The sequence below is a fragment of the Salminus brasiliensis genome, chromosome 11 (assembly GCF_030463535.1).
Source record: "Salminus brasiliensis chromosome 11, fSalBra1.hap2, whole genome shotgun sequence".
Lineage (NCBI taxonomy): Eukaryota > Metazoa > Chordata > Actinopteri > Characiformes > Bryconidae > Salminus > Salminus brasiliensis.
Window position 1 is genome coordinate 36,987,649 of NC_132888.1, and position 12,748 is coordinate 37,000,396.

At 43.2% G+C, this 12,748-nt stretch overlaps 1 protein-coding gene across 1 annotated transcript in view; it reads right to left on the reverse strand.

The window, feature by feature from the left end:
• Nucleotides 1–12,748, reverse strand: part of LOC140565050 (mitogen-activated protein kinase kinase kinase kinase 5-like) — a 46,868-nt gene that overhangs the window by 4,055 nt on the left and 30,065 nt on the right. The window contains exons 11-27 of the mRNA XM_072690798.1: nt 12,080–12,161; nt 11,868–11,984; nt 11,487–11,568; nt 11,311–11,369; nt 11,009–11,073; nt 10,308–10,352; nt 9,295–9,315; nt 9,075–9,120; nt 7,852–8,017; nt 7,651–7,751; nt 7,496–7,537; nt 6,295–6,373; nt 6,104–6,180; nt 4,345–4,405; nt 3,231–3,333; nt 2,228–2,286; nt 611–714 (exon numbers count right to left, since the gene is read on the reverse strand). Coding sequence (XP_072546899.1) covers nt 611–714; nt 2,228–2,286; nt 3,231–3,333; nt 4,345–4,405; nt 6,104–6,180; nt 6,295–6,373; nt 7,496–7,537; nt 7,651–7,751; nt 7,852–8,017; nt 9,075–9,120; nt 9,295–9,315; nt 10,308–10,352; nt 11,009–11,073; nt 11,311–11,369; nt 11,487–11,568; nt 11,868–11,984; nt 12,080–12,161 — 1,309 coding nt within the window. The remainder of the gene's footprint in view (nt 1–610; nt 715–2,227; nt 2,287–3,230; nt 3,334–4,344; nt 4,406–6,103; nt 6,181–6,294; nt 6,374–7,495; nt 7,538–7,650; nt 7,752–7,851; nt 8,018–9,074; nt 9,121–9,294; nt 9,316–10,307; nt 10,353–11,008; nt 11,074–11,310; nt 11,370–11,486; nt 11,569–11,867; nt 11,985–12,079; nt 12,162–12,748) is intronic.

Sequence of the window (12,748 nt, forward strand, 5' to 3'; positions counted from 1 at the left end):
TGTGGTGAGACGCAGTGGGTGATCAGGGCTAAAACGGGCACGACAGTGGCACAAAACGTGCTGCCACTTTAAAGCTCTTGGTTTCAGACGTTTCCAGGGTAACCGTGACCTTTCATTTCAGAACAACAAAACAGTTCAGCTAACGAGTCTCTAAACCACCAAAGTAAGCTCAAGAGCCAGTTGTCTGAGTGAGCCAGACATCAAAGTGACTATGAGCATGGCAGTGATTGATGGTGTCGTGCATTGATGGGCCTTCTAGGACTGCTGATATCCAGGCAATCTCAGCACAACTGCTTGTCAGCGCCCACATATTCGTGTGCTCCTGGGTTTAAAGGTCAGGAGTGTCAGTTCATGTGACTTCCCATGCTGTCGTGGGTGTGTGCGTAGGAGGTGGGAGACATCTGAGGTGTGAACAAGATCCATGTGAAAGGAACTAAGCAGCCTTGAGAAGGTCTAGATGTTCTTTGAGGGTTCCTCATGTCAGACCTAGGCTCTATCCTGGATTCTGGTGGAGGTGATGGTGGTAAGAAGAGCTGTAAACCCCTGATGAACTGTGTGTGTGTGGGGGGGGGGGGGGTCAAATGAGGGTGAAAGCTGATAAGCCACTGACCTTGATGAGCATGAACTTGTGCATGGGCTCGTACCACTGCAGGAGAACCACACTGGACTCCAGCGCACCGCACAGGAACACACAGCCGCTCTGAGTGTTGTTTGCTAGAGGAACAAAAAAACAGGAAAGGATTATGAGTCAACGTTCTAGATAACACTGATTTCGTTCCTTGGCAGCTACAATAGCCAAGTCGCTTCAGTGCTACTAGCTCCAGAACCGGATCACGACTCTGGAGCTAATGGACTGCGTTAGAGGGGGGAACATTGGGTCACTTAGTTTCCTCAACCTGTGGACGATTCATTGCAGTAAAAGCTACTACTGGTTTAATAAGGATCCTTTCACCTTTTAAAATCGTCTCAGTTCCTCTAAGGGTTCTGATGAAGAACTGGAGTGTGTGTTTTGAAAAGGGGGAACCGACTCTACGATAACGACTCTCGAAAAAAAGGACAAAAAAGGACAAAAATATAACCAGCAGCGAATGAAACCTGGTGGGGACGGGTGAGCATGACCGTAGTATGAGTTAGGGCAGTGGATTTATGATCCCAAGGTTGTGGGTTCGATACTCAGGTCTACTAATCTGCTGCTTTTGCGATGACAGGACACTGGGATATTGATCACAAGGTTGTGGGTTCGATACTCAGGTCTACTAATCTGCTGCTTTTGCGATGACAGGACACTGGAATATTAATCACAAGGTTGTGCTTTCGATACCCAGGTTTACTAGACTGCCGCAGTTGCAATGAGAGGGCACTGGGTTATTTATCACATGGTTGTGAGTTTGATACCTGGTTCTGCTAAACTGATACTCTTGGTCCAATAGAGTACTGGGTTATTGATCATGAGGTAGTGGGTTCAATAACTAGGTCTACTAAACTGCTGCTGTTCCAGTGACAGGACACTGGGATATTGATCACAAGGTTGTGGGTTCAATACTTCAGTCTACTAGATTGCTGCTGTTGCAATAAGAGGGCACTGTGTTATTGAGGTTCTTAATCGCAAGGTTATGAGTTTGATACCTGGTTCTGGGCACTAGGGCACTAGGTTATTGATCATAAGGGCGTGGGTTCAATAACTAGGTCTACTAAACTGCTGCTGTTCCAGTGACAGGACACTGGGATATTGATCACAAGGTTGTGGGTTCAATACTTCAGTCTGCTAGATTGCTGCTGTTGCAATGACAGTGGTGCTTCGGTAGTACAGGTTAGGGCACTGGCTTATAGAGCGCAAGGTTGTGGGGTCTGCTGGGTACACTGAGCGTCTTGATACACTTAATTTAATGCAAAATGTAGTAAAGATCGGGGGGACTTTAGGAAGGATAACCTAGGTCCCTCAGCTCAAGTCCCTTACCTGGTATTTCTGAGGGCAATGACATGCAGTACTGAATGTGATGTACTGCTGATGACGTCCCAAGTGGCTATAAAAGTATTTCTGTGTAAATTCATGTTGCGTGGGGGGTTAACCACTCGCTTCTTTCCCCTCGCTTGAGCGTCATAGACAACAAAAATGGTACGGTAAACAAACCCAGGTGTTGCCAAGGGGCCCCCTGGTGGCCGCAGGGTCTTAAGCAGCTGGCCGTGTTGCTTGCTAGGTAAGAAAAGAGCATCTGTTTGTTCTCACCGATGGCGCAGGCTCGGCACCCTTTCGTCTCAGGAATCTTGGTGGTGATTGCAAATTTCCTGTAAATCAAGACAAAGAAGTGAATGAAACAACCGAGCTGAGTTTGTATGGTTGAGGTATGCGTGTGTGTGTGTATGCATGCAAGCATGCATACGTCGATGTGGATATGTGTAGGTGTGTATTACTGTGTATGTGTGTGCCTGACCTGTGTGGGTGTACGTTAGTGTTTGTGTTTGTGTGTGTGCAGTAGTTTGCATTTGCAAGATGTGTTATGGTTTTATGTAGGTCACCTCAATGTAGGTGAGGCTGAAGTTCCAGTGGCAGCACTGGAGAGCGCGTGTGGTTTCTCCTTTTGCAGGCTACGCAGAATAACCTGCCTGCTTCTGCTGCACTACATGTACATCAGGGTCACATGTACATGTACATGACCGAGTAAGCCAGTAAGCAAGCTCTTTCACCTCTAAAAACGCCCTATTAAGCTCTATAATGTTCTTATGATCCACACACTCATTCTGACAGACTGTAATACACTACAGGAAGCATAGGGGGCGCTCTATAATGTTCTATAATGTTCATAAGATACACACGCTCATTCTGACAGACTGTAATACACTACAGGAAGCGTAGGGGGCGCTCTATAATGTTCTATAATGTTCATATGATCCACACGCTCATTCTGACAGACTGTAATACACTACAGAAAGCGTAGGGGGCGCTCTATAATGTTCTATAATGTTCATATGATCCACACGCTCATTCTGACAGACTGTAATACACTACAGGAAGCGTAGGGGGCGCTCTATAATGTTCTATAATGTTCATATGATCCACACGCTCATTCTGACAGACTGTAATACACTACATGAAGCGTAGGGGGCGCTCTATAATGCTCTATAATGTTCATATTATCCACACGCTTATTCTGACAGACTGTAATATGCTACAGGAAGCATAGGGGGCGCTCTATAATGCTCTGTAATGTTTATATGAGAGATGCAGTTACCTGGGCAATAGTCGGTGTGTTGGCAGGGCAACAATACGATGCTCCTTCCGGGCCTGATCATACAACTCCTTTAGCGAGTGTGAATGTAGTTGGGACGACTTTCCTGAGACACACACACACACACACGAGTAGAGAGAGGGTTAGATGTTAAACTGTAGAGGACCTTTGGAGCATCTCCCAAACCCCCCAAACTTGTAGGGGTCTCCCAGTCAGCAGTGGTGCAGACCAATCATTGCCCCCAACCGGTGATACAGTGTTGGGCACTGAAGGGTCAGATGAAAGAAGGTGGCCTGGTCTAATAAGTCATGTGACAGGGTGTCAACATCCAATCAGGAACTGCTTAAAGCTCCAATCAGGTCAGTAACGAGAGGAACGAGGAACAGGAACACTCTTCAGTACCGAAAACGCCCACAACTGACATGCATCTGGACCTCCACAAACGGAACTGGACCTTCGAGCGATGGAAGAAGGTTATCTGTTCCAACAAGTCCCAGTTTCACATCAGGGGGGCAGCCGGGTACACTCTTGAATATTAGGAGGCTTCAAATGGTCGTTTAAGGGAAGAGGACAGCTTGACAACTTGGTGGAGGTAGGATCTTGCTCCAAGCAATGTCCGGCTGGGGGAAAACCTACATCCAGGCATTAGTGTGGACATCAGTTTGACATGACACCTACCTGAACATCAATGCTGACCATATACCCCCCCCCCCCACAACTTCTTCCCTGATGCCAGTGGTCTCTTCAGCAACCTATTCCTCAGTGCTCCACTGCCGTGCTGATAATCATACCTTATTAATCATTGCATTATACGAGCCCTTCCTCCTGCGTTGTGGTCGTGGGACGGTTGGCAGGAGATTGAGGTCAGTTTTGGGGGTCTGATTTTACTTGACGGTTGATTCTGGGTTAGTCAGTTGCAGACGCAGCTCATTGTGGTTTGTGTATTTGTTGGTTTGTCTGGTTGTCTCCTCGGACTGTGCTCAGCCACTTCATGGATCATTCTTGTGTTTTTTTTGTTTTTTTTTTAGAAATGTGCAAAACAGTTTCCATTAAAGCTCAACACGTGGTAGCAACTAGCATTAGCAAGCATGAGGAGGTATAGCCGCTTCTGCCTTACCTGATATAGACATTAAGACGTTACTGATGGTGTACAGCCACGTGCACTTCCCAGGAAACAGCTGAAATAAAGGAAAAGAGAGAAGAACACTTCAATCAAATAACTACTGACACATATATAGCTTTAATCAATAAACTACTGAAACTGCTTTAAGGCTTCAACAGGTCAATCAGTACTGAAACACTTTAAAACTTCTATTAGAAACTACTGAAACATCTTTAAAGCTACTAACAGGTCAATCACTACTAAAACAGATTTTAATCTTCAATCAGAAACTACTGAAACACCTTTAAAGCTTCAATCAGGAACTGCTGAAACACTTAAAACTACTAACAAATCAATCAGTACTAATACACGTAAAACTACTAACAGATCAATCAGTACTGAAACAGCTTTAAAGCTTCAATCAGGAACTACTGAAACAATTTTAAAACTTCAATCAGGAACTACTGAAACAGCTTTAAAGCTATTTACAGATCAATCACTATTGAAATAGCTTTAAAGCTTCAATCAGAAACTACTGAAACAGCTTTAAGGCTTCAATCAGGAACTGCTGAAACACTTAAAACTACTAACAAATCAATCAGTACTAAAACACTTAAAACTACTAACAGATCAATCAGTACTAAAACACTTACAACTACTAACAGATCAATCAGTACTGAAGCAGCTTTGAAGCTTCAATTAGAGACTACTGAAACTTCTTTAAAGCTTCAATCAGGAACTACTGAAACATCTTTAAAGCTATTTACAGATCAATCACTACTGAAATAGCTTTAATGCCTCAACCAGAAAATACTGAAATATATTTAGGGCTTAACACATAAAGCTTCCATTACAACAATAACTACTTAAAACAACGTAAACAAGGCTTAAACTAGGTGCTACTGAAATACTTAAAGCTGCAACCAGGAAGTGCTAAAACATGTAAATCTCAAACCATAACAATAACAGGAACTGCTGAAACACCTGAATCGAGGCTTTAATCACAAACTACTGAACCAGCTTTAAAGCTTTAATCAGGAACTGCTGAAACACCTGAATCGAAGCTTTAATCACAAACTATTGAACCAGCTTTAAAGCTTTAATCACAAACTACTGAACCAGCTTTAAAGCTTTAATCAGGAACTGCTGAAACACCTGAATCGAGGCTTTAATCACAAACTACTGAACCAGCTTTAAAGCTTTAATCGCAAACTACTGAACCAGCTTTAAAGCTTTAATCACAAACTACTGAACCAGCTTTAAAGCTTTAATCAGGAACTGCTGAAACAGCTGAATCGAGGCTTTAATCACAAACTACTGAACCAGCTTTAAAGCTTTAATCACAAACTACTGAACCAGCTTTAAAGCTTTAATCAGGAACTGCTGAAACACCTGAATCGAGGCTTTAATCACAAACTATTGAACCAGCTTTAAAGCTTTAATCACAAACTACTGAACCAGCTTTAAAGCTTTAATCACAAACTACTGAACCAGCTTTAAAGCTTTAATCAGGAACTGCTGAAACACCTGAATCGAGGCTTTAATCACAAACTATTGAACCAGCTTTAAAGCTTTAATCACAAACTACTGAACCAGCTTTAAAGCTTTAATCACAAACTACTGAACCAGCTTTAAAGCTTTAATCAGGAACTGCTGAAACACCTGAATCGAGGCTTTAATCACAAACTACTGAACCAGCTTTAAGTCTCCAGTCAGTGACAACTGAAAGCTTTAGCATTAAGAGAAACTGAAGACATGTATTTGAGATTCTCACCAGTTCAATAGTGGCTTCAGAGCTGTTTAGATTTAATGTAAAAATTCCTTCATCAGCCCCCAGGATCAAATGATGGTCTAGAGAGAGAGAGAGAGAGAGAGAGGTAAAGCTCTGATATATATATGACAGCAGGGTCAGGCAGATGCAGAGAAGTCTGCAGCACTGTTAGCATTAGGTGGGACACGCTGTACCTTTGGTGGTGGGGTGATCCCACGCCGTGGAGCAGTTGATTTTTAAAGGACAGCCATGAAAAACCTTTTTAAAGAATATCTGATGAGGCAAACGTGAGAGCGTTAGTGAGCTGTGATTGGACTGTCAGCATGGGCAGCATTACTACACCGTTCAGTACTGAGCTGTCATCATAACAGACTATGTCCAGTAATATAACAGTGTTGTGTTACCATGACAACTCAGCTGTCGTCATAAATGACTATGTCCAGTAATATACCAGAGTCATGTTACCATGACAACTCAATTGTCATCACAACAGACTATGACCAGTAATATGACAGTGTCTTGTTACCATGGCAACTTAGCTGTCGTCATAAATGACTATGACCAATAATATAACAGTGTTGTGTTACCATGACAATTCAGTTGTCATCATAACAGACTATATCCAGTATTATAACAGTGTCGTGTTACCATGACAACTCAATTGTCATCACAACAGACTATGACCAGTAATATGACGGTGTCTTGTTACCATGACAACTTAGCTGTCATCATAACAGACTATGTCCAGTATTATAACAGTGTCGTGTTACCATGACAACTTAGCTGTCGTCATAACAGACTATGTCCAGTATTATAACAGTGTCGTGTTACCATGACAACTTAGCTGTCGTCATAAATGACTGTATCCAGTTATATAACAGTGTCATGTTACTATGACAACTCTGTTGTTGTCATAAATGACTATGTCCAGTTATATAACAGTGTCGTGTTCCCATGACAACTCAGTTGTCATCATAACAGACTATGTCCAGTAATATGACAGTGTTGTGTTACCATGACAACTCAGCTGTCATCCTAACAGACTATTTCCATTAATATAACAGTGTTGTGTTACCATGACAACTCAGTTGTTGTCATAAATGACTATGCCCAGTTATATAACAGTGTCATGTTACCGTGACAACTCAGTTGTCATCATTACAGACTATGTCCAGCAATATACAAGTCATGTCACCACGACAACTCGGCTTTCATCATAACAGACTATTACCAGTTATATAACAGCGTTTGTGTTACCATGACAACTCAGTTGTTGTCATAACAGACTTTGTCCAGTAATTTAACAGGGTCATTTCACTATTACTGGTCCATTACAGTAGTAAACAAGCAGGAAATGGGAACTAGCGCTGCTCGTTGATTTAATGTAATTCATACCGGTTGCTTCTTCTGTAGTGGACTTGCACATTCAGGTGGGTCCTGCCAGAGGAGAAAACAGCTTTAGCCAGTAAAGAAGCACCAAGTAAATGTTTCTAATAAAGTGGCCAGTGAGTGGAAGCACAAGGTAAGGGATCAGAATGTGAAAGCAGTACCTTAGCAGGCGGTCGGCGCCGCCTGTCTTTTTTGGGTGGTAATTCAGGAGGCGTCTGTGGATCCACAGGATCTGACCTGAAGCCGGAAAATGTGGAGGGGTCTGCAAGAACACACACACTTAGTCTTCCCTATGTTCCCTATGTCTTCCCTAGTTTCTGAGTGTGTGTGTATGTGTGTGTGTATGGCTGTGTGTTACTCACCGGAGTTGACGCTGCGGACGGACCGGGGGCGCGGTACGGGCCGAGAGCGTGTGTGTGTCCCGCTGGATGTTCTGAGCAGTGGTTGGGGTGGAGCGTAGAGACATGGACCTCTACTGCGATCATCATCTCCAGCCATGCTCTCCTCTGAACTGCTGCGGATCTTAGGCTGCACACACGCGCACACACACACACACACACACACACACACACACACACATTAAAACTATTAGTACATTCTTCCCCAAAAGCAGTTAAGTCCCACCCATTCAGCCTACAGCAGTTAACCCCCACCCAATCTGTCTAAAGTAATTAAGCCCCGCCCATTACGCCTACAGCAGTTTCGACACGTCCATTCAGACTATAGCAGTTTAGCTCCACCCATTCAGCCTAGATCAGTTTAGACCTGCCCATTCAGACTACAGCAGTTTAGACCTGCCCATTCAGACTACAGCAGTTTAGACCCGCCCATTCAGACTACAGCAGTTTAGACCTGCCCATTCAGACTACAGCAGTTTAGCTCCACCCATTCAGACTACAGCAGTTTAGCTCCACCCATCCAGCCTACAGCAGTTTAGCTCCACCCATTCAGCCGACAGCAGTTTATACCTGCCCATTCAGACTACAGCAGATTAGCTCCACCCATCCAGCCTACAGCAGTTTAGACCTGCCCATTCAGCCTACAGCAGTTTATACCTGCCCATTCAGCCTACAGCAGTTTAGCTCCACCCATTCAGCCTACAGCAGATTAGCTCCACCCATCCAGCCTACAGCAGTTTAGCTCCACCCATTCAGACTACAGCAGTTTAGCTCCACCCATTCAGCCGACAGCAGTTTATACCTGCCCATTCAGCCTACAGCAGATTAGCTCCACCCATCCAGCCTACAGCAGTTTAGACCTGCCCATTCAGCCTACAGCAGTTTATACCTGCCCATTCAGACTACAGCAGTTTAGCTCCACCCATTCAGCCTACAGCAGTTTATACCTGCCCATTCAGACTACAGCAGATTAGCTCCACCCATCCAGCCTACAGCAGTTTAGACCTGCCCATTCAGCCTACAGCAGTTTATACCTGCCCATTCAGACTACAGCAGATTAGCTCCACCCATCCAGCCTACAGCAGTTTAGACCCGCCCATTCAGACAATAGCAGTTTAGCTCCACCCATTCAGCCTACAGCAGTTTATACCTGCCCATTCAGACTAGCATTTTAGCCCCACCCATACCTTTGGAGGAAGAGGAGGAGGAACATCACCAGCAGGCAGTGTGTTACTATGGGGGTGGAGGAGTGGTGAGAGAGAAAGAGAGAGACCCAGAGTGAGAGACAGAGAGAGATTTGTGGGGAGAGAGAATTTGGAATTAGCTCAGTTTATTTTTTACTCTCATATATTTGTTAGGTTCTGACAGTGTGTGTGTGTGTGTGTGTGTGTGTGTGTGTGTGTGTACCTGGTGAAATGGCTGATCGGTCTGTGGGACAGAACAGGAAAAACACACTTCATTAAACATTAATCCACGAACACAAACAGTCTGATTCTCGGGGAATCGCTCAGTCAGAACTGGAGTTTACAGTGGTGGTGAATCAGGTGACCTCTTAATCATGTGGACCTCTAAAAGCTCCCTCACCGAAAGTCTGTCCACCTAATGGTGATGAAGACACGGCCTGATGCCCAAAACACTGTTTACTGTCCCTCTGGCCTCCTTAAAATCCAGTCAGGGTGGAGGGATACATGCGAGGTGCTACAGAAAATAGTCCCCAGAAAACTTGTTTGTCCAGATTTGCCATTATTGCACCACCATCAACAATCCATAAAAACCTAGCGCTCAGGTTCACTGGTGGGTTGGACAGTAAATAATGTGGCTGAATTTGGGTTGAGCTCAAGGTGATGTCTGGTTCAATGGTTCAGTTCACCGCCACCGCCAGAAATCTGAGTCCAAGCTATCCAGGCTCCACCCACAAATGTTCAGAATATTCTTCCGGAGCTACTTTCCTATTAAAATTCCACATTAAAGGAAAAACAAGAGAGTTTTCACTAGGAATGGACACATTTGTGGGCGGAGCCTGCAGGGGATTCGAACCATTCGCTGGTTCGAATCCCGCTCATGCTGCTGCTAGCCATCGGCAGCCGGGGCCCGAGAGAGCACAACTGGCCTTTCTCTCTCCAGGGTGGTGCTGGCCACCACTAGCCGATGCATCGAAGCTCTTTAATTACAGTCTTAGTATTTTCTACAGGTTTCTACAGGGTTGTTTTTTTTTTTTTATCAATTTAATCAAAATAATAATTATTTAATATTCTTTCCTTGTTTATCACAGAGCACCTAAATGGGAATGTAGACATGTGTGTTGGTGACCAGGTATTTACATATATCCATGAATAAAAAAAAAGATAAATATTAAAAAGCTTGGAAAAAATGTAACATTTTAAATAAATAAATAAATAAATAAATGGAGAAACTCCTACATTTCCACATCGTCATAGTCGTCATCCGTGTCTGTGCTGTCGCCCCTGTCAAAAGGATGGAATTACATGTATTATATGTTATTTAAAATAACTCATCATGATGTGTCTATCTGAACCTAGAGCATTTTAGACATTTAGATGAAGATATATAATCAATAAACATATATAATAAAATGACATAATATGATATAATATAGTAACTAAAACAAACATATAAGAGATAGGACACTGTTTAGTTGCTATGCAAAGAAGAAGTGATCCACTATGTGTAAGCAAAAGGTTATTATTATTACCATTGCTGTTATTATTATATTATTTAATTTGTTAAAATTGTTATTATTATTATTATTATTATTGCTGTTATTATTATTATTTTATTTGTTAATATTATTGTGGGTATTATTATTATTGCTATTATTATTAATACTGTTATTATTTTTACAGTTATTATGATTAGTATTATTAATATTGCTGTTATTAATATTATTATTAGTTTTGTTTATGTTATTATTATTATTATTATTATTTTGTTAATATTATTGCTGTTATTATGATTGATGCTGTTATTATTATTGCACTTATTATTGCTGTTATTATTATTATTATTGCTGTTATATTGTAATATTAATATTAATAGTTTTCTACCTTTGCCCTCACCACTCTGTTAGATGTTAGGTTGTTCTCTGGACAGCAGCGCTTACCTGCCTGGGACTTTGGGTGGAGTACCTGGAGAGCCCACCCACTGGCATCCACTTGAGGGCTGTAACTATAGCAACAGGGGAAATATGTGTGTTCAGTATAAGCGCTTCATTGAATACGAGTATATATCTGTTTAACTTTCTGAAGAAATATGTTCCAACTTCTACACTGTCACACACACACACACACACACACACACACACTCATTCTAACCCTCACTGTGACCTTAAACTTAACTGTGAAGCAAAACTGTAACCGTGAGGCTAACGCAGTAATTCCAACACACACGAGCGAACACACTCACTGTAGCATCTGGCGACTCTTTCTTGTTGCTTGTGGGTCTCTGTGTGTAGATCTGTTCCACTGAAAGGGAGGAAACTGGCTTTAGAATAAGAGAGAGAGACAGAGAGAGAGAGAGAGAGAGAGAGAGAGATAGGGGACATCGGTAGTGAAAGAAGGAGCAGAATGAGCGACTCTTACTGCTGATGTCAGAGTTGGTTCTCTCGGCCTGGTTGTGTCGGTTTATGGAGTGAATTCTTCGGAGAGAGGTCGGCACCGTCATCTGTGGAATGATATCAGGCACAGGGATGTGTTACATGCAAGGGTACAGTAGAACAACGGTGGGTAACTCTGCTGCCCCCCAGTTCAGTTCCCCGCCTGGGCACATGTGATATAGTCAAGACCATATCCAGGGTGAGCGCTGTAGCTACCTTAAAGGACCAGTCTGGTATCAAATCAAATCAACATGATTGATCACTGACCCCAGATGCAGCTGATGGACGGAGACATGTTTGGTATCGGACGTGTGCTTCTTTAGTTAACGGCTAAAAACACTAGGCTAGCGTTGCTATGTTGAAGTACCTCGATGTCTTCATCGTCTGGTTGTAAACATTCCTTCAGTTTCTCAGGATGCCGCAGTTTGTCCAGCAGCTCCAGGGTTAATTCCTGCCTCAGACACGGCTGGGTCACGAACAGGTGCTGAAAGAGGTAGAGAGAGATGAAGCCAGTATTGCATGTGTGTAAGTGTGTGTGTGTGTGTGTGTGTGTGTGTGTTTGTAAGTGTATGTACTCACTGTGAGCATCTTCTTGGCACTTGGTCTCTTTTTGGGGTTCCTGATTAGCATCGTCTTCACAAAATTATAAAAAACCGACGACCTAAAACACACACACACACACACACACACACACACACACATATTACCTATTACACACTACTACACTCATAAGGGGTGTTACATTTAAAGAAGTTTGGTGAAAAACGAATAAACATGAGATTCAGTCGATCAGGACTTGTTTGCTAGTTCGAATCCCGGTCATCCTGCTAGCCATCGTCAGCCAAGGCCGCAAGAGAGAGCACAATTGGCCTTGCCCTGGCCAATAGCTGGCACATTCTCCACACTCCAGGGCAACGCTGGAGGTACTGGTGTCTGCTGGCTGATGCATCAGGGCCCGGTATACAGTGCTTTCTAAACTTTGGCTATGATGTTGCTGAGTAACCTAAACCAACTGTTAATGAACTACATGGGAAAATATCTGATACGTGTGGCATCCAGTGGCTCGTAACTATCACTGGCTTAAATGAGCAAATGTGGTCGGCTCCGTTTCATTCCACTGTCGGTTGCTTAGTAACGAGAGATTCGTTACGCATTCTGGTCCATGTTCAGTCTGCATAGTGAGCTAAGAGTGCATTGTGGGAAAATGCCCGTAAACAGGGAGCTATTTTAGTCACAGCCAGTATGTTG